Genomic DNA, 21,381 nt, shown 5'->3' on the forward strand with positions numbered 1-21,381 from the left:
TTGCAGAGTCCAGAGGATCTTGTTGCCCAGAAACTCAAAGTGTTATCATGGCCTCTTTTTAAGAGTGGGGACTTATGGGGGTCAGGTAATGAGCACAGGTCTGTATAATATCCAGTTTACAATGAGTCCATGGGAGCGTGGACCTATCCACTAGTCTTTCCTCAGTCCCTGAGTGCATAATTGGGAGTATATATTGAGAGCAAGCTCCACATTAGGTCTTTGGCCTTGAGTTCTCATGGTGAGGAAAACCAGGTGAAAGCCACTAAAACTGTCCCTTCCTTACCGAGTTGAGATAATAAATAACCAATATTTCATCCAAGGGGCTAGGGTGATGATGGTAGAGATTAATGCCACCATTAAAGACCTAATAGATACAGAGTAGTTGTCCCTGTCATGTCTCCATTTAATTTGCCAGTCTGGCCACTTCAGAAACCAGGAGAATGGTTTATAGACAACTGAAGATGTAATCATGTAGTAGACTTGATTATAGTCATTGTGCTATCTCTGCGATCTGTCATAATACAGTCCAAAAGGATCGGGACCACCTGGACATCCCAGAGAACCTATCTGTTCTATTGATAACAGCCTGCTAATAATATAACCCTATCTGTTCTATTGATAACAGCATGCTAATCAGGCATGCTGAGCAAGAGATAGCTAGTACATTGGAGACCTTGGAAAGATACACGCACTTCACATAAACCCATGAAGATTCAGAGACCTGTCACTTGAGTTGTTAGGGAACCAGTGGTCAGGGATCTGCCAGGATAGTTCCTTCAAAGTAAAAGGCAAATTATAAAACACAAATAAGCAAGGTGAAAGAAAACATTGCTTATAATCCTGTAAAAGCGACACGTAAAATTGTTCATAGTGTTTATATCTTTTAAGATGTTTTTCATTGTGCAGAGAATATAAATATCACAAACTAATACAGAATCATACCATTATCTGATACCATATTTATTTGCTTGTTTGCTTGCTTATTGCCTAGATCTCCTCACTGTGATACAAGCTCCATGAAAGATGCACTTGGTGCTGGATAAATATTTTTTGGTGGCATGAATGAGACATACCATACCCATTGTTTTGTAGCCATCTCTTTTCAGTTAACTTCTAGATGCTTCAGGTTATGCTTCATTTTTCTTAAACTGTGCCATTCCAGAAAGTCAGGTGAAAGCAAATTCTCACACTCCAAAGACTACTTCTAGCACTGCAACTTTAAAACCAAGAAACCTTAGTCTTTGGGCTCCAGAAACCCTCTAGAATCTCTTTTCTTTTGGCCAGCACTGCCTTAGAATCCTCAGCGGTCACAGCCTTGCCTGGATCATTCTTTAGAGGAGCCAAATCAGGTTCCAAGGACTTAAGTGAAGAAGACGTGCCAGGCAAACAGCACAGCCCGCAGCCACGTCCCTCCTCTAGCCACACGGGGGCGTGAGAGCGCCACGGTCCGCTCCCCGTCGGAGGCCCTCGGGAAGGAAGATTACGGGCGGGTGTGTCGACTGCCCGCTGTGGGCGGAGCAAAAGGCGCCAAGGACCGGGCAGAGGGCAGGAAGTAAGGAGGCGGGGCTTCTGGATGGGGTATGCGCCTGCGCAAAGGGCCGGTCTGAAGAGTCGTCTTCGCTTTCGCCACTGCTAGGGTCTGTCCTGTGGGGACGTCTTTGTCCCCCTTTTACGAGTTGGGCGGGGCCCAGGGGTGGGGGCAGAGTGCGAGAACTTCGAGGGGCGCCGGGGTGAGAGGCGGAGCCCTGTGAGCACGGGGAGGGGAGTGGGGTGGCGAGGCCTGGGGGGAAGGGACGGAGGGGCGCCGGGTGTGTGTGGGAAAGGGTTGGGGAGAGCCGGGGGAGAGGGGTGAGTGGAAAAGGGGTACGGGAGAGTTGTGTCTCATCCCTCCCTTCCCCCCCCTCTCCCGGCGTGGAGTGCAGGGACCCCAGGGTGCTACTCTGCCGGCCGGGAAGTTGCTAGTTAGCAGGTGGATGTGGTTTCCGAGAAGATACCTCCCTCTCCCCTCATCCTTTCTCTTTGGCAGCTCCTTTTTAATTTTTTTTTTTTTTTTTTTCAACGTTTATTTATTTTGGGACAGAGAGAGACAGAGCATGAACGGGGAGGGGCAGAGAGAGAGGGAGACACAGCATCGGAAACAGGCTCCAGGCTCCGAGCCATCAGCCCAGAGCCTGACGCGGGGCTCGAACTCACGGACCGCGAGATCGTGACCTGGCTGAAGTCGGACGCTTAACCGACTGCGCCACCCAGGCGCCCCTGGCAGCTCCTTTTTTAAAGTAGTATTTATTAACGCGGACGGCACGGTGTGCCTCACTTCGACACCTTCACCCGTGCAAAACCGCTTCCAACCGCCTACAGCAACTTGAGAGGCAGTCCCTCTCTTTCCTCCTCAACTCTTAAAGTAGACAACATAAGTTTTCCTACCTAAACCCTGCAATGAAGAACCCAACATTTCCCGTGTAACCAGTGCAAAGGCGTTTTGATACTTTCTTCATAAACTTGTTTACAAAAAGAGCTTTTTATACTCTTTAAATAATGTCACTTGCCTGTGTAAAGCTGAGCAACAGTTTTATTGTGCCATGCAGTCCTCAATGAGCAATTTTAGTCCGGGGCGACGAAAAGACCTCATTTGGAATTCAGGGATTGATCCACTGTAGGGACCCCAACCAGTACCGTGTATCCCTCGCTGAAATGCAGCGGGTGTATATCCATCATCTCAGCCGTGGTGACGGGGTGCATGCAGTCTGACATTTGGAAGCTTAAGAACCAAGGCTGTTGCCTTCCAATTTATTTTTTTTTTTAAGTCTTCCATCATGTGTGTACTTTGCTTGAATGATTATTTTAAAGTACATGTCCTATTTTTGCCAACCTGACGGCTGTTTCCATAGAAACCAGAGAAGAAATAGTCATTTTCAGCAGAGTTGTTAAAACTGTCTTCCAGGCTTCAGCTGTGAGTGCCAGTGAGTGCTGTACTTGCTCATTCTGAGATGGTACTTAAAGAATTAAGGATCTGAAATGGTCTTAGAGGCTAACCATCCAAATTGCTTAATTTTCTCACATCATTAATTTAGTAATCCTTGAAGTTTGCCAGCCATGTTTGTTGACCTGCTCTAGTTCTTTGAAGAGGATAGGCCAGCCCTGAGTCCTTCTTAGGCTCTGTGTAGTCTAGCGTTGGCTCTGTGAAATGTATAAATAGGTTTCTTCCCCCCATTTTTTTTTTTTTTTTACCATTTCTCAAGGATAAGCCAGGGATTGCAAAATATCAGGCTCCATTTCTGTTCTAAATGACAGTTTATTGTCAGTGATGTCAGTGATAATGTTTTTACTTATGTTCATGTAATGTTTGGGGCTTTTGCTTGTACCTTCTGTGTCAGAATTTTTTTTTTTTTAATTTCACATAAGTCATGAGAGATGAGCAAGACTTTGCTTGCTATAATCGCAGAGCTAAGCTGTGCAATTGATGCGCATAGATATTAGAGATGAGAGGTTTTCTGAGGGGTGTAAGTAAATCAGTGGGTCTGGAGCTTAGGAATGGGTGAAGGACAGCCGGGGAAGGTGGCTGGAGAAATGGTAGGAGGTGGCATTATGAGAGGCCTGGTCTTTCATATGCAGGAGTTTATTGAAGCCCACGGAAACCGTTGGGAATTACAAAAATAGTTGTTAGTTTTGGGGCTTACAAAATAATACACCTGGTAAAAATTTGAACAGCACAGAAATACGTGAGATGAAAATCCTTTACAGTGACTCAAAATAACCACTATGAATAGTTTGCTATGTGTTGCTTTAGATTTATTTGTATTTGTGTATGTTAGCATATTGCAGCATTACTGTTGCTGCAAATTGGGCAGAGATTTTTGTCTCTTTTTTTGTGGTTATCTCCAGCATCCAGAATGGTATGATACGGTATGTAGGACGCACTCATTAAATATTTAATGAATGAATGACATCATTTAGATGGAAAACTGAATGGGGTCTTGTGTATGTTGGTTTGGTCAAGGTGGTTAATAAGCTTTGTTTGTTTTTTGTTTTAAGTTGGTTGCTAGCATTTTAAAACTGCTAACTTCCACATAAAGTTTGAATTGCTTGCTTTTCTTGAAAACATTGAACTGTTTGGTAACACTAAGTTCAAATTCCATTACACTTGTTGCATCTTCTTTAGATAGGCGTGAATCTGCATTTATGTCAGGATGGCTTTGCCTGGACTCTACAGACTAGCACTGTGGCTAATACAATAGCCACTAGTCACCTATGGCCATTTTGTTTTAGATGAACTAAAATGAACTAAAGGGGTGTCTGGGTGCCTCAGTTCGGTCGAGCATCTGGTTTCGGCTTAGGTCATGATCTCATGGTTCATAGGTTTGAGCCCTGCGTTGGGTTCCTTGTTGTCAACGCAGAGCCTACTTGGGATTTTCTCTCTCACTCCCTCTGCCCCTTCCCTGCTCAGGCATGAGCGCACGCTCTCTCTCTTACAATAAATAAGTGAACACTAAAACATTCTTTTGCTCAGTCACACCAGCCACATTTCAAGTGCTCAGTAGCCATAGGTAGAAGTTAGCACATTGGACAATGAAGACACATTTCTATGACTGCAGAAGTTTCTGTTGTGCAGTGCTGGTTTACACATCTGAATTTGCCATTCCTGATAACAGAATTTTGGCAAGTAGTATTGTTATTTTTAAGATTTGTATGGGGCGCCTGGGTGGCGCAGTCGGTTAAGCGTCCGACTTCAGCCAGGTCACGATCTCGCGGTCCGGGAGTTCGAGCCCCGCGTCAGGCTCTGGGCTGATGGCTCGGAGCCTGGAGCCTGTTTCCGATGCTGTGTCTCCCTCTCTCTCTGCCCCTCCCCCGTTCATGCTCTGTCTCTCTCTGTCCCAAAAATAAATAAACGTTGAAAAAATAAATTAAAAAAAAAAAGATTTGTATATCTTTGTCACTATACAAATCTCCATTTAAAAAAAAATGGTTGCCTTATATTTAGCAATGTAGGGCTTATGTGAGTTGTGGGAGGAGGATTCTGTTGTCTGATTTGTATTTTAGATAGCTTTACTTCTTGTTTGGGGGGGACGAACTGGAGGGGTAGGAGTTGGTGGTAAAATGGGCAGAGAGATTAGAGGTTATATAGCCATCCACGGCCTAAGGCCACGGAGCCCAGGAAGGGCTAGATTGAGACATTAAGGATGCAGAATTGACACGACTGATTTAATGTGGATTGAGATCTGTTGTATGATAAAGTCACTGCAGAGATAATCCACTACTAATCTGGAACTGATTCAGTGTTGAAAATCGGGAATTTGGCTTTGCAAAGTATAGAAGGAACCCTCAGTTGTAATAAACAGCATGTATATTAAAATGTTATTAGCTTATGTATGAAGTGTGTAACTTTTATACCTCGTAACCTCTTAAATCAGAGGTCATTTATTCATGAGATACTCTTCCCTTTAAAGAGAGGGAATTGTTTTAGGGATAGAGTAAAAGCTCATGTAGCTCAGTTAAATTTAGGAAGTACAGTGGACTCTTGGGAACCGGGAGGGTATGAGTCTTGCCCCCTCTCTTTCTCTCTTTCTCTCCCTGAGGCTTCATGATCTTTTACTTTCTGCACATTGATCGAGTCCATCGTCCTTTCTCTTGATCCAGTTCTTTTGCAAGGGTTTTGGTTCCTGGTTCTTGCTTGCGTGCTACTTTGTGTAGCACCAAGTACAGCCCCAAATTATACATACCCTTGTACTTCTTTGCCTGATACTGCCTCACCAAAAGTCTTGTCAGTGTCAGACGTCCACGCCTGGCTCTGTGGCCAGTGGAAGGGGTCTCTGGGGAAGATTGACAGTCTGGGCCTATCCCTTAAGTTGAGGCTATAGGATGCCCTTTGAAAGTGGGCATGTGATTGGACAAGTGTTTGAAGCTTATCTCCTATAGTAAAGAATGTGGGTTTGTGTTGTTTTTGTAGTATGACTTCTAGCAAAAGACTTTCTGCTGTTAAACCTTGAGTACACTTCCCCATTTGAAACAATTCTTTAAAAACTTTTTTTTTCTGCATCTACCCAAACAGCATAAAAAACAATAGTTGCCTTGAACTATTGTGCTACTCATGGAAGTCCTTTCTTTTTTAAAAATTCATAACAGTGCATAACGCTTAATAAGGAACTGTATTTTATTATTCCATAATAGTCTTATTAGATACATTCCCTACCCCCCTCAACTAGATTATGACATCCATGAGGGCAGGGACTGAATTTCATGCTGCATCTGTAACTCATAAGCCAGCTAGCCAATGAAGAAACTTACTGGTTACTCAAATACTAATTTTGAAATGATTTCTAGACGTCAGTTATTTTACTACTTTCAGCTTGGTTTAAAAAAGGAAAAAAAACTAGAAAGTATCTTGTTAATAACATCAGATTATTATGTATTAAGTGTGGACTCTGATTTAAAATTGGTAGTAATTCCAAAAGGGTTAACTCGGAGTTAATGTTTACTTGTCATGCCCTTTATTCACATTTTATGTTATATGCAAGGGTGGAATGTTATATAAAAAATGTTAGTAACTTTTAAATAGTCTGACATGTAGGTAATACTGTTTATTAAAACTGATTTTCTGAAGTTATTTTTCTAGATAATATTGTATTAGTTTAGGTTGAGTTAGATTTACATATTTTCTTCCAACTTTAATTATGAAGATTTTGAAACAAGAATTGAAAAAAAAATTAATGAACACATATATAACCAGGACTTAGATACCATTGTTAATATTTTACTGCATTGGCTTTATGTCCTATGTAAGTGTGTGTGTGTGTGTGTGTGTGTGTGTGTGTGTATGTGTGTGATATAATTTGAAAGTAAGTTTTATTCATCATAAAGAGATACCTCCGCAAGTATCTCAGGTATAAATTATTCACCTGCATAACCACATCATTATAACCTAATAAGCAATACTTACCTAAAATAACCTAAAAGCAAATCTATATGTGAATTCCCCCATTAATCCCAGTTGTCTTCCAAAGCTGATTTTTTTCTTTCAAACTAAGATCTAATCAGAGTTCACACATTGCATTTGATTGTTACCTGGTTTTAGTATCTTTTGAAAAACAGCTTAATTGATTTATAATTGACATAAAATAAATTGTGCATACGTAAGCTATATAGTATAAGTTTTGACCTCTGTGTACACCTGTGAAACCTACATCACAAGCAAAATAGTGAACATATTCATTGCCTCCAAAACTTTATAATCCCTCTCCTGATCCTCTTTACTTTCCCATCCTCAGGCAATCAGTGATCTCTCTGTAAGTATAATTACTTTGCATTTTGTACAGCTTATATTATAGAGCTGGAATCATAGAGTATGCACTTTTTTGGCGGTAGTAAGGTCTGGCTTCTATCACTTGTTAGTATATAGAGATAAGATTTGTTTTGTATATTGCTTTTGTATCCTGACACCTAACTAAACTCATTGTAGGAGCTTTTTTTGTAGATTCCTTTGGATTTTTTATAGAGATGATCCTATTGTATAGGCATAAAGACCACTTCTATATTTCTTGTCTGGATGCCATTTATTTAGTTATGTATGTATTCTATTGTATTGATTAGGAACTCCAGTATAATATTGAATTTAAGTGGTGAGAGTGAACATCTGTGCTTTTCTCCTGATCTTAGGAGGAAAGTATAGTCTTTCACCAATAAATATGCTGTTACAGTTTTCTGTAGATGTCCTAGTTTATGAGAGTTTTTTGTCAGGGTTAGGTGTTGGATTTTATCAAATGCTTTTTCTGTATCTATTGAGATGATCATGTGGTGTTTCTTTTTCAGTGCATAGGGTGATTACATTGATTGCTGAATTTTTCTTTCAACCTTGCATTCCTGGGACACACCTCAACTGGTCATGATGTACTGTCTTTATATGTATTGTTGAATTAGATTTTCTAAAATATTAAGAATTTTTTCTGTCTGTGTTGATGAGAGATAGTACTTTATAGTCTTGTAAGTTTTTTTCTGGCTTTAGTATCATGCATGGTAATGCTGGTCTTATGGAATGAAATGCAAATTATTCATTTCTTTTCAATTTCCTGGAAGAGTTTGAATAGAATTATTTTTAATTATTCCGTAACTGTTTGACAGAATTCCCCAGTGAAGCTATTTGGGCCTGGAGCTTTCTTTGTGGGAAGGTTTTTAACTGTAAGTTAAATTAAAATAATAGATATAGGGCTGTTCAGATCAATTTCTTTCTGAGTTAGCTTTGGTAGTTTGTGTTTTTCAGGAAGTTGATCCATTTCATCTAAAATGTGAAATTTAAGATTTTCTCTTCAATTGGTTTTAAGAAATTTAACTAGGATATGCCTTGGAGTAAGTTTCCTTTGTGTTTACTCTGTGTGTGTGTGTGTGTGTGTGTGTGTGTGTGTGTGTGTGTGTTTAAACTTGTTGGATTTGTTGGTTTACAGTTTTCATCAAATTTGGAAAATGTTGGCCATTCTTTTTTCTTTTTATTGTCTACCTACCATGCCTTCCCACTTTTCAGGGACTCCAGTTATACATATGTTAGGCCGCTTGAGTTATCCTATACCTTGTTGATGCTCTGTGCATTTTTTCTCTTGGTTTTCTATTTTGGTTTTCTTGGTTTCTATTGATCCGTCAAATTCACAAGTCTTTATTTCATTGTTATAATATCTAACCTGCTGTTAGTTTCATCTAGCGTATTTTTCATAGAAGACACTAGTTTTCTTGTCTAGAAGTTCAATGTAAGTCTTTTAAAAAAAACATATTCCATGTCTAACACTCTCAAATTACCTTTAGCTTCTTAAACACATGGAATATAGTTATAATAAGCACTTCAATATCTTTGTCAATGCTGTCATTCATGCTACTTAAGAGTTAGTTTTTATTAGTGTTTTTCTTAATTAAGGTTTACATATCCTGCATCTTTGCTGCCTGGCAATTTTTAATTATAAATTGTACCTTGTTAAGTGGTGGATATTTTTGTATTCTTAACAACTGTTTTTGAGCTTTTTTCTAGAATGTGGTTTAGTTACTTAGAAACAGTTTGATCTTGTTGAGTATTGCCTTTAATCTTTGTTAGGTAGAGCTAGAGTAACTTTTATTCTAGGACTGCTTTTTCTCTAATGAGGCAAAACCCTCTGAGTACTCTACGCAGTCCCCCATGAGTTAAAAGGGTTTCTGCTTTGAAGAGTGGAAATAGGCCGGATACTCCATGCTCCATGAGTCTTGCATATTGCTCCTCTAATCCTGTCAGGTGATTCTTTCCCACCTCCAAGGACTTTCCTCACATGAGTGCCCTGATCAGAACTCAGCTGAATATAGGAGGCAGATTTTTCTGCAGGACACACTCTGGAGTTCTTTTTCTGCACAGTTCTGTCTTCTCTCATACTGTGCTCTGCGAGGTCTAGCTACTATGACCTACTTGAACTCCCAGCTTCATCTCTCCAATTTAGGGCCACCTGTGGGCTGTGCTAGGTTTGCCCTCTCTGCATAGTGGCCGGGAAACTCTCCAGGCAGGAACTTGGGGCAATTGTAGGACTCAGTTAATTTATTTCCCATCTCTCAGGCGTCACTTGTTCTTCATTGCCTAATGTCCAGTGTTTTGAAACCATTGTTGTATTTATTCTGTTTTTTCACTTGTTTTCAGTTCCTCGTATTCCATCTTGACCCCAATTAAAAGTGCCAGGATTATATGTGAAAGGATCAAGTTTGTATTTTATTTTATATTTATTTTTTAAATATGTATTTATTTTAAATTCACATCCAAATTAGTTAACATAGAGTGCAATAATGATTTCAGGAGGAGAATCCAGTGTGTAACACCCAGTGCTCATCCCAGCAAGTGTCCTCCCTAATGCCCCTTGTCCATTTAGCCCATCCCCCCACCCCAAACCCCTCCAGCAACCCTCAGTTCTCTAAGAGTCTTTTGTATTTTGTCCCCCCTCCCTGTTTTTATATTATTTTTGCCTCCCTTCCCTTATGTTCATCTGTTTTGTATCTTAAATTCCACATGAGTGAAGTCATATGATATTTGTCTTTCTCTAACTAATTTCACTTATAATACACTCTAGTTCCATCCAATTTGTTGCAAATGGCAAGATTTCATTCTTTTTGATTGAGGAGTAATACTTCATTGTATCTATATACCACATATTTGTTTTTAAATTTATTTTTGAGAGAGAGAGAGAAACAGTGTGATCGGGGGAAGGGCAGAGAGAGGGACACAGAATCTGAAGCAGGCTCCAGGCTCTGAGCTGTCAGCACAGAGCCAAATGGCCCGATGTGGGGCTTGAACTCGTGAACTGCAAGATCATGACCTGAACTGGAGTCCAGTGCTTAACTGACTGAGCCACCCAGGCACCCCTCTTCTTTATCCATTCATCTGTTGATGGACATTTGGGCTCTTTCCATACTTTGGCCATTGTCAATAGCACTGCTATAAACATTGGGGTGCATGTGCCCCTTCAAATCACCACTCCTGTATCCTTTGGTTAAATACCTAGTAGTGCAATTGCTGGCTCATAGGGTAGTTCTGTTTTTAATTTTTTGAGGAACCTCCATACTGTTTTCCAGAGTGCGGTGTTTTCCGCACCAGTTTGCATTCCCCCCAGCAGTGCAAAAACGGTTCCTCTTTCTCCACATACTCGCCAATACCTGTTGTTGCCTGACTTGTTAACCATTCTTACAGGTGTGAGGTGGTATCTCTTTGTGGTTTTGATTTGTATTTCCCTGATGATGAGTGATGTTGAGCATTTTTTCATGGGTTGGTTGGCCATCTGGATGTTTCTTTGGAGAAGTGTCTGTTCAGGTCTTTTGCCCATTTCTTCACTGGATTATTTGGTTTTTGGGTGTTGAGTTTGACAAACGATTTATAGATTTTGTATACTAACCCTTTATCTGGTATGCCATTTGCAAATATCTTTTCCCATTCCATCAGTTGCGTTTTAGTTTTGCTGATTATTTCTGTTTCCATGCTGTGGAGAAGATTTTTATCTTTTTTTTTTTTAATTTTTTTTTTCAACATTTATTTTTGGGACAGAGAGAGACAGAGCATGAACGGGGGAGGGGCAGAGAGAGAGGGAGACACAGAATCAGAAACAGGCTCCAGGCTCTGAGCCATCAGCCCAGAGCCTGACGTGGGGCTCGAACTCACGGACCGCGAGACTGTGACCTGGCTGAAGTTGGACGCTTAACCGACTGCGCCACCCAGGCGCCCCGAGAAGATTTTTATCTTGATGTGGTACCAGTAGTTCATTTTTGTTTTTGTTTCCTTTGCCTTCAGAGACCCGTTAAGTTAGAAGTTGTTGCAGCTGAAGTCAAAGAGATTGCTGCCTGTATTCTCCTCTAGGATTTTGATGGCCTCTTGTCTTATGTTTAGGTCTTTCTTCCATTTTGAGTTTATTTTTGTGTATGGTGTAAGAAAATGGTCCAGGTTCATTTTTCTGCATGTTGCTGTCCAGTTCTCCCAGCACCATTAAAGAGACTGTCTTTTTTCCATGGGATATTCTTTCCTGCTTTGTTAAAGATAAGTTGACCGTACGTTTGTGGGTCCATTTCTGAGATCTGTTCTGTTCCATTGATCTGAGTGTCTGTTTTTGTGCCATTACCATACTGTCTTGATGATTACAGTGTTGTAATACAGCTTGAAGTTCGGGATGGTGATGCCTCCTTCTTTGGTTTTCTTTTTCAAGATTGCTTTGGCTATTCGGGGGCTTTTCTGGTTGCATACAAATTTTAGAATTGTTTTTACTAGCTCTGTGAAGAATGCTGGTGTTATTTTGATAGGGATTGTTTTGAATGTGTAGATTGCTTTGTGTACTGTTGACATTTTAACAATATTTGTTCTTCCAAACCATGAGCATGGAATGTTTTTCCATTCTTTTGTGTGACTTCTTCAGTTTCTTTCATGAGCTTTGTATAGTTTTCATTGTATACATCTTTTATCTCTTTGGTTAGGTTTATTCCTAGATATTTTATGACTTTTGGTGCAGTTGTAAATGGGATCGTTTCCTTGATTTCTCGCTTCATTATTGGTATATAGAAATGCAACCAATTTCTGTGCATTGATTTTATATCCTGCAACTTTGCTGAATTCATATATCAGTTTTAGCATTTTTTCAGTGGAGTCTTTTGGATTTTCCACAGAGTATCGTGTCATCTGTGAAGAGTGAAAGTTTGACTTCTTGCCAATTTTGATGCCTTTTATTTCTTTGTGTTGTCTGATTGCTGAGGTAGGACTTTCAACACTATGTTGAATAACAGTGATGAGAGTGGACATCCTTATCATGTTCCTGACCTTAGGGGGTAAGCTCTCAGTTTTTCCCCACTGAGGGTGATATTAGTGGTGGGTTTTTTTTGTGTTGGCCCTTATGATCTTGAGGTATGATCCTTCTATCCCTACTTTCTTAAGGGTTTTTAATCAAGAAAGGATGCTGTATTTTGTCAAATGCTTTTCTGCATCAAATTTGTATTTTAAAAAATACATTTTAAAACTTAGATCTTACTATTCCATTACATGCTTTTCTGTAATGCCTCCTAGTTACTGCCAATTACTAAAGTTGACTGTTTTTGTTTGTTTAATCCATTTCTTAATCCCCAGTAATTTAACTGTTAAAATAAAAACAGACTTCCCCCAAGCAAAACTAAAAAATGAAAGAAGAAAAAAAAAATAACAACCAAGTTTCTAAAGTATATGTTGTAGAGTAAAAAGAAGTGAGCAAAACCTTTTTTTTTTTTTTTTTTTTTTTTTTTTAACCTCTTTGGTTTGTATTGCTGAGAGGCATTGCTATAGGGCTGGTGAGCAGAAACCTAAGATAATTCAGTCTGAGATGTGTCAAGGGAAGAACAACTGAACAGCAACAGTTTTATAAATAAGTATTTCCAGAGGTATTTATAACTTATTTTTTGTGTTCCAGATAATCCAGGAGAAGAAAGATGAGCTTCATCTATGGACTGCAGTCTGCTACTAGAAACTGTGTTTTCTTCCGATTTCATTTGCTGACCAACTGGAGACTGTGTAACACACTAGCTGTCACCTCACCAGACTGCCATCAAGTACAAATTACTCATACAATTAATAAGTATCAGGGTCTGGGAGTACAGCAGTGTGATAGGTTGACTTTTCTGCCTAAAAATTTTTATTCTTATAGGACTCTTAATACCAAAAGACCAGGATGCCTCTTGAGCGTGAGCCATAAAGAAATTTGGATGGTTACCCCAACATGTGGTGCACGGAATGACTCTTTTTCAAGACAGCTCCTGATAGAAGAAGTTGCAGGAGCTCCTTTTCTCTCAGTATTGCGTCCCCTAAAGTGTCTTCGCATGAGAGAGAGAGACATCAGGAGTTTCCACACTTCTCCTCGGTTTCAAGCCACTCCGGTTCCTCTCTTGTTGATTATTCTTAAACCAGTGCAGAAACTATTTGCAATCATTGTAGGCAGGTAAAAAGCTTAAAAAAAAAACCAAACAAAAAAAACTTAAAAGGTATTTGTAAAACTATACTTTTAAAGAAAACTTGTTAGATTTCCCTCCCATATTTAGCTCAAAATGAAGTTTCCAAACGGTTGGTTCTACCCAGTTTTGTTAGAAATGATTTAATCTTGAAATAATTTACTACATATTATAGTATAAAAATGAGATCTTTAAAAAATTATATAGGACACTTTTTAAACGATCTTCTATTTTGATTACAAGAATGAGAAATGTTGGGTATAGTTTGTAAGAACAATACTTAAAAACATAACTTTTTATTTTATGAAATCTGAGGCAACGGGTCATGAAACTGGGAGTTCACTTATTTAAGAATAGGCTCATTCCTAGCCAAGTTAATGCTTAATTAGCATTTATTTTTCAGTTCTATTTCCATCACATCTTTGTTATTTTCTTTTGGGTAGTCCTTCATAATATGTTTTCACAGCTAAATAGTATCTTTTATTTAATTTAAACCTCCCCCCATAGTTAATCTTGTTTTCTCTTATTTGCTCCATGAAGAATGAAGAAAGGTAAAGTTAAGCATTGTCTCGTCATTCTTACATTTGATGACTGTGAAGGCCTTTCTAGCTCTCTTACTCTCATACTAACCAACCCAGTTTTCTGTGGTTTGACACTGGCACCCAGAAAATATACAGTTGTGTTAGCTCTAGTTGTAGGTAACGACTGTCAGAGAAGACCAGAGCTAGACAACAGTTAAAGCAGTAAACACAGATTTATGCAGAACTTTTGCAGTAGGGGAAGAGAGACCTAAGTATAGAACCAGAGTTAATCTGAATATACCATGGGCAAGTGGGAATTTATAGCTGAGAAGCAGGGTGGGGTTTGGTGGATAGAAAATTACTCAGACGAAGCATCAGGAATAAGTGGGGATTCTCCCTAACCTGACCCCACTAGGCTTCTTGCTGAAGGCAGGTGAGTGTGATCAGACATCATCTGGAGGCTGGAGAATGAGGAGGAACTCGATCAGGTATCGAGGGTGATAAGATACGGAGGATGGGGAAATTCTGTTTAACCTGACTTAGCAGGATTCTTGCTAAACCTGGACAATGCAGAGATGAATACAGAAGTCCAGAAGTGAGGCCTAGTTGAAAAAAGTTCAGGGGAGCCTGAGTAGAGTCTGGTGCAAGAGAGGATCTTTGTCATAACTCAGCCCAGGGTCTTAGGCCAATGGCTCTTTCTCATCCTTTTTAATATTATTTTTAACTTTTGGTTGTTGTTTCCATTGTAATCACTTACATTTTCTTTTTGCTGTGTTTTCATCATACATTGAAGGCAGATGATAAGTCATAGGAAGTTTTAAATGGGAAATAAATATACTTCATAGTCTGGCCTAAGTCTTTTCAGGTTGGGACACTTTGAGGCATCTTAGGAGTGTCACTTAATAAAATTAAAATAACTTGAAGTTATTTTGTAAGATGGATTTTGTCAAGAGAATGATGTGTATATCTTAAACTTTTGTTGTGATTTCACAGATGAACTCACTAGGAAAAATTTTGTCTTGTTGTTGAAAACATTGCTTGTCAAAATGTCTGTAATCTCTGATAACCAGCAGGGAGTATTGTTGCCTGGTAGAAATTAGACCTCCATGTGTTAACTACACATTCTCTCATTTTCTTGTTTGCGATGTTTATGCCCTTCTTACCTTTCCTTTATTATGTTCTTGAGGGGATAGTGAAGTTTCTGCTGGTGAGCAGTGTTTATTTCTAAAATCAATGCTGAGGTAGTTTCCCTTGTACCTTGCTGAAGTACTGGCAGATTGTGCTGGAAGTCTGATGAGCAGGGGGAGTGAATTGTGGTTACAGGTATAGATGATTGTGCTGTAACCCCTCAGATGTTTATTTGAACAGATCATCCCTATCAAGTAGTTAAGTACCCATACTCTAGGATCACATGGTCTTCTTTGCCTGGTTTTCCCTTATCACCTCTGCAACCTTGGACAAGTCCTAGGACAGTTCTCTCTGTCTCAGTTTTATCTTTGGTAACAGGGCTTTTGTGAAGATGAAGTGAGATGACATATGTATAACAATTAGAACAGCAGCTTGCATGAGGTAAACAGTCAATAAATGTTAACTAGTGGTAGTTGTAAAATAGCTACTCATTTAGTGTTCACCTTTAAAATAAGAAGAAACTTTAAATGAGCTTTAGAATTTTTATAACTGGTTACTTTTTCATCATTTAGCTAAGAATTTTATAAATGGAGAAAACTCATCTATACAGAGAAATATTTCACAAAAATTCAAGTATTTGATGACATAGAATTCTAGTATAAGATTAAGTTTTTTTGATACGTGCTGATACTATTGTCAGAACTTTGAATTTTTCTTTCTGCTCTAGGGGCATAAGGAAATGGTGGCAGGCACTTCCTCCTAACAAGAAGGAACTATTTAAAGAAAGTTTAAGGAAGAATAAATGGAAGTTATTCCTTTGTTTCAGTAGTTTTGGATTGCTCTTTGTAGTGTTTTATTTTACTCACCTGGAAGTGAGTCCTATCACAGGAAGGAATAAGCTACTATTATTGGGGAAAGAACATTTCAAACTTTTATCCGAACTGGAATATGAAGCAGTAAGTAGTAAGAATTGTTTATAATTAGATTGCTTAATATAATACTCAAAGCGGCAAAGTTTCTTAAGTATGAAAGATGCACTACTTTTTTATGTTAGTCTTTGATAGAAAATTCGCATTTTCCCAAAAGGCCTCCAAAGTTGCATACTTAGTGTTCCTGCTACCTACATTGCATTTCCTTTCATTCATCCAGCTAATTCCTGCTCATCACATGCCACCTTAAATGTCACTTTCTCAGGAAAGTCTTCCTTGATTATCCAGACTGGGTTAGGCAGGTTGGCTACATTATGCTCTAGTGGGAATCCTTCATACAGACTGAATTATGAATCAGCTCATTTATAATTGTGTCCAGTGCTTGGCTATATTGGGGTCAGGTCTCCTGCTTTTATTTTCTCTTTGCATACTGTACTTTTCCTTTAAATCACTTATCATGGAGGTAACATAATTGTTATTTGCATAATTATTTCTTTATTGATCTGTCTCCTTTGTTAGACTAAGCTCTTTGGGAACCAAGACCCTGTCTGTTTTTATCATTTTATATTAAGTACTAGCACAATGTAGAAGGTAGTGTTTAGTACATATTTTTTGGATAAGTAGATATGTAATATGAATTTTTGTACCTTGAAAGTAATGTAGAATATGGTAATTTCTTCCAAAACCTCATTTTTGGCAATTATATTTTTTGAATGCAAAATCCAGTTGGAATTCAGAAGCCTTAAGTCATTTTTTTTTTTAATGTTTTTTATTTTTATCAAGAGAGTGCAAGCAGGGGAGGGGCAGAGAGAGAGGGAGAAAGAGAATCCCAAGCAGGCTCCGTGCTCCTAGCACAGAGCCTGTGGCAGGGCTCAAACTCAGGAAACATGAGATTATGACCTGAGCTGAAATCAAAAGTTGGACGCTTAACTGACTGAGCCACCCAGGAGCCCCAAGAAGCCTTACTTCTTTAGAAAGTACAGTAACTCAGATAGTTAAGCATTTTATACCACTAGTGAGTTTCTTGAGGACAGACCCTTTCTCCAGTTGTGAGCACACACCTAGTATATACTCGATGAGTATTTATTGAATTGATGTCTCATGGTCTCACTTGACCACTTTGGTGAAGTCTTTATGTCTTTTTATTTCAGTTAAGCTTCTGAGTTTGTCAGTGGAAAGTTACCTTAAAAAAGAAATAACAATGTTTTTTCACAAAAAAGATGCATCTTTTCTAGTAGAGCTTTTACAGAGATTGGAGATGTTTCTAGGGTAGTCTTGTCTGAAGCAGGTTTGAGGAGAGTGTTCTGGAAAGATTGAGATAGGCCTAGTGTTAAATTTGTGTATCTTCCACCATTCGTCTCACTCAGAAGCTTTAAAAAATAATATATATGTACATAATATTCTTTTTTTTAGCCTACAAGTATAATAACCTGCTTGATACTAAAATTCAAGCACATGTTCCTATAGGGATATGGTAAAGTACTATAATTATATATAATTTTGCTTGTTTTATTTCCTTCATATGGGTTAATAGTTGTTTCAGTTTATTTACATTGGTGACTTGTGCTTTTAAAAAATGGTATTGATATAAAGACTATTGCAGATTCAATTCTACAAAATCATCTATTTTTAATACATCTAAGGGAAGAAGATTCTAAACTTCTTGATCTATATGTGAACGAAGCTACACGTTTTATGGAAATTAATGTGATATTTTCAGAACATCCTTAATTTTCCTATACTTGAAAGGGTTTCTCCTGAATATAGCTTCAGAAAGTGTGTTCGTACAGTGGCTAGTCCTACTCAACATGGTGTAGAGAAAATGACATGCCTGTTAGTTCTAAAATTTCAGTAATTTCCTATCATTCTGTGTGAATAAAACACTTAAAATTAATGAAATGTCCTTTTTAAAAAATTTTTTTTAATGTTTATTCATTTTTGAGAGACAGAACAGAATTTGAGCTGGGGAGGGGCAGAGAGAGAGGGAGACAGAATCCAAAGCAGGCTCCAGGCTCCAAACTGTCAGCATAGAGCCCGACGCGGGGCTCAAGATCATGACCTGAGCCGAAGTTGGATTCCTAACCAGCTGAGCCACCCAGGTGTCCCCAAAATGTCCTTTTCTTTTTAGAAGTTTAACTTTTTAAATTAAGTATAGGGTGTTTTTCCAGTCAGTGGGTTATGAAAGTAATTTTCTTTTATATTGTTCTTCTTTATATGAAATCTTTGTTTCCTAGGCAGTATTTTGTTTTCTAAAATATTTAGGAAAGTAGAAATAATATTTAAACATTTTATTTGTTTATAGGCTAATAGAAAAGATGAAAGTTTTATTTCAACCAATTTATATGAAAAATCTTAGTTATTAGAATTTATTCCATTTGTGAGAAAGCACATTGCCTTTGCATGAATAATTCAAATTTAAGAATTGAAGTGTTTTGTATATGTAGATTTTTACATAATTAAAAATTAAAATGTTCAACAATAAGTAGCCATTTAACTCTTCATGAAGCAATATAAACATTTTGCTGAGCTAAAACTCTCTTAAAATAAAGATGACTTTTTAATCTTTCAGTGGATGGAAGAGTTTAAAAATGATATGCTAACTGAGAAGGATGCCCGATACCTAATGGTTAAAGAAGTGGTTTATCATTTGATTGAGTGCAATAAAGATATTCCAGGGATCTCTGAGATCAATTGGACTATTCATGTGGTTGATTCCCCAGATATAAATGCCTTTGTGCTTCCAGTAAGTAAATGTTCTCCCATCTAACTTTAAATCGTAAATTTAATATCCTTGTTTTTTTAAAAAGGTGTTCCAATTACTTACATTATTTTCTTTATGGTGCAGAATGGACAAGTGTTTATCTTCACTGGGCTTTTAAATAGTGTAACTGATATTCATCAACTTTCCTTTCTTCTGGGCCATGAAATAGCACATGCAGTACTTGGGCATGCTGTAAGTACCTAGGATGAATGTTCAGTTGTTGAAATAACTGCTTTGAAGTGTGCAAGTTAAATCTTGTAAAACTGAATCTTTTCAGTTTTCTTTTTCTTTAAAAGATGGTATTTTAATTTTTAGCAGTTGACTTACTCTGTTACCTGAAAAAATATGACTGGCTAATTTTGAGAATTTTTATGGTCTTTAGTATTTGATACCTGAATAATTAGTGTTTCTGTTAAGTACTATTTTTATCAGCTGTCTCTTTTGCTAAAAAGTAATTATTCTCAACCTCTAATTATTTCAAATTAGATTTTAAACTCTCCATAATTATTAACATACTTGTAATCTAGTCTGAAAGTTAACTATATGAAAGTGATATTACTATTTAAGTGGGTAAATCAGTTTTCTTGCTTTTTTATTCATTCTCAGAAGATGGCTTGGAGCATCTCTGAAAATCTCTAGAATGATATGCCATATATAATTAATGCAGAGTAATAATAATGATACCTTGCCATTTTACAGTTTACTGAGCTTTTAAACATACCTTCTCAATTATAATTTTAATACCATCCTCATTAAGTATGTATTTAATATCCCTACATTATATATGAGGAAACTAATGTTTAAAAAGACTTGGAGTAACATGAGTAATGTGGTCAACTGGCCAATTGGGACTTTAACCCAGGTCTTCTGTTTGCAAATCCAGCCCTGCTTTCTTTCACCACAGTTACCTGGGTATTGGCAGCCTTTTTTTTAATGGATCATAGAATTCAGGTTGATTTACGGTTCTGTGAATACACATCTGTTTGACTTGGTATGAGTACAAAAAGCTAATGTATTTGTTTATTCATATATTTATTTTTATTAAAAATAAGTATATTTCTTTTGTCCACATTAACTAGAGAGAGGTGTATTTTCTGTTGAAAACATGAAGGTAAATAGTGAAAGGATTGTGAAATGTTATGTCAGAAATGTAAGTAATATTAACTTTAAATGGAAATGCTAGTGTTATTAATCTCCTTAAAAGTCATTTCAAATTCTGTCTATTCCTTAAAGTACTAATAAGTTGAGGTGGGTCACAGTTGTGCTTTTCTGAAGCACAAACAGTAATTATCTCATTTATTTCTTCTGAATTATAGAAAAATATAAAAAAACATTTTCCTTAAATAGATCTATATAAGAATAAATCTAAGCAATCGAAAAAGATTGTCTTTCAAGAAAAGACTTCATAACTGCAAAATCAGTTTTGGCCAATTTTAGCATTTAAAAGATACTCATTTTACATACACCTTTATTTTTCTGGCCTCTAGTTCACTGTCTCATTCAGCATATTGTTGTCATCTCTGTCAGTGCAGAACACTAATTAGATAAGACATAAAAAGAAAATAACAGTCTTAAAAATTGAAAGTAGTTATTGATATTTCTTTGTAGAGGCCTTAGACATCATCAGCACTATATTTTCTCTTTTAGCAGTCTCCATGTTTTCTTCCTTCCACAAATACATATTTAAAATTTTTTTTTAGTTTTCTAAGACTATGTAATGGATAATTATATTCTTTAATAATTAATAATGAGGATTTTCTCTTTTATAATGACTTCATCATTTGTAGTGTTATTCTTTTGTGCTAAAATAATTCCATAATTGTTTTTCATGACACACAGTTTGTATAATGAAGCAAAGAATGCTTTGTGAGGACAGATTATATTGTTACGAGAAGTGTTCCGTGTGATTATTTTTAGTTGTCAGCCATGTTTCATATGTTCAAGTAATGATTCCTGTATTATCAGCATTTATTAATCATCTTTAATGGGGAATGTGAACAATCCAGTGCGTTAAACTTGTATTTAGAAATTATTACTTAAAACAACTATTTTAAGTAAAATTGGTTAGTGCTATAAATATAAAACTTTATAGAACTCAATTTCCTACTGAGAAATACCAGAGTGGTAAAATTGCAAACTTGCATAAATGAATCATACTTCATATATTAGGTCATGAAGTCCAGAAGTTTTTTACTAAAAATAAATTTCCAGTCTTTTTCTGAATTTTTCTTGTTTTAACTATTTCATATGTTAAGCAGTGTTTAGTCTATCCAAAGGTATAAGGTATAAGCATAATGAGCACATTTATTTCCTTTAAAAAAAATTTAACAACAACCAACAAAACTAAAAGGCAACCAACGGAATGGGAAAAGATATTTGCAAATGACATATCGGACAAAGGGCTAGTGTCCAAAATCTATAAAGAGCTCACCAAACTCCACACCCGAAAAACAAATAACCCAGTGAAGAAATGGGCAGAAAACATGAATAGACACTTCTCTAAAGAAGACATCCGGATGGCCAACAGGCACATGAAAAGATGTTCAGCGTCGCTCCTTATCAGGGAAATACAAATCAAAACCACACTCAGGTATCACCTCACGCC

At 37.4% G+C, this 21,381-nt stretch overlaps 1 protein-coding gene across 5 annotated transcripts in view; it reads left to right on the top strand.

Annotated features, from left to right (window-relative positions):
- Window positions 1-21,381, top strand: part of OMA1 (OMA1 zinc metallopeptidase) — a 99,606-nt gene that overhangs the window by 19,130 nt on the left and 59,095 nt on the right. The window contains exons 1-5 of one of the 5 annotated variants that reach the window (XM_047870706.1): window positions 1,547-1,637; window positions 12,903-13,427; window positions 15,814-16,042; window positions 18,585-18,758; window positions 18,861-18,968. In XM_047870706.1, coding sequence (XP_047726662.1) covers window positions 12,922-13,427; window positions 15,814-16,042; window positions 18,585-18,758; window positions 18,861-18,968 — 1,017 coding nt within the window. In that variant the 5' untranslated portion in view covers window positions 1,547-1,637; window positions 12,903-12,921. Of the gene's footprint in view, window positions 1-1,546; window positions 1,748-12,902; window positions 13,428-15,813; window positions 16,043-18,584; window positions 18,759-18,860; window positions 18,969-21,381 lie in introns of those variants that run through there. The other 4 variants (XM_047870707.1, XM_047870708.1, XM_047870709.1 and 1 more) reach the window with 4 other exon arrangements.

The sequence above is a fragment of the Prionailurus viverrinus genome, chromosome C1, assembly GCF_022837055.1.
Source record: "Prionailurus viverrinus isolate Anna chromosome C1, UM_Priviv_1.0, whole genome shotgun sequence".
Classification (NCBI taxonomy): Eukaryota; Metazoa; Chordata; class Mammalia; order Carnivora; family Felidae; genus Prionailurus; species Prionailurus viverrinus.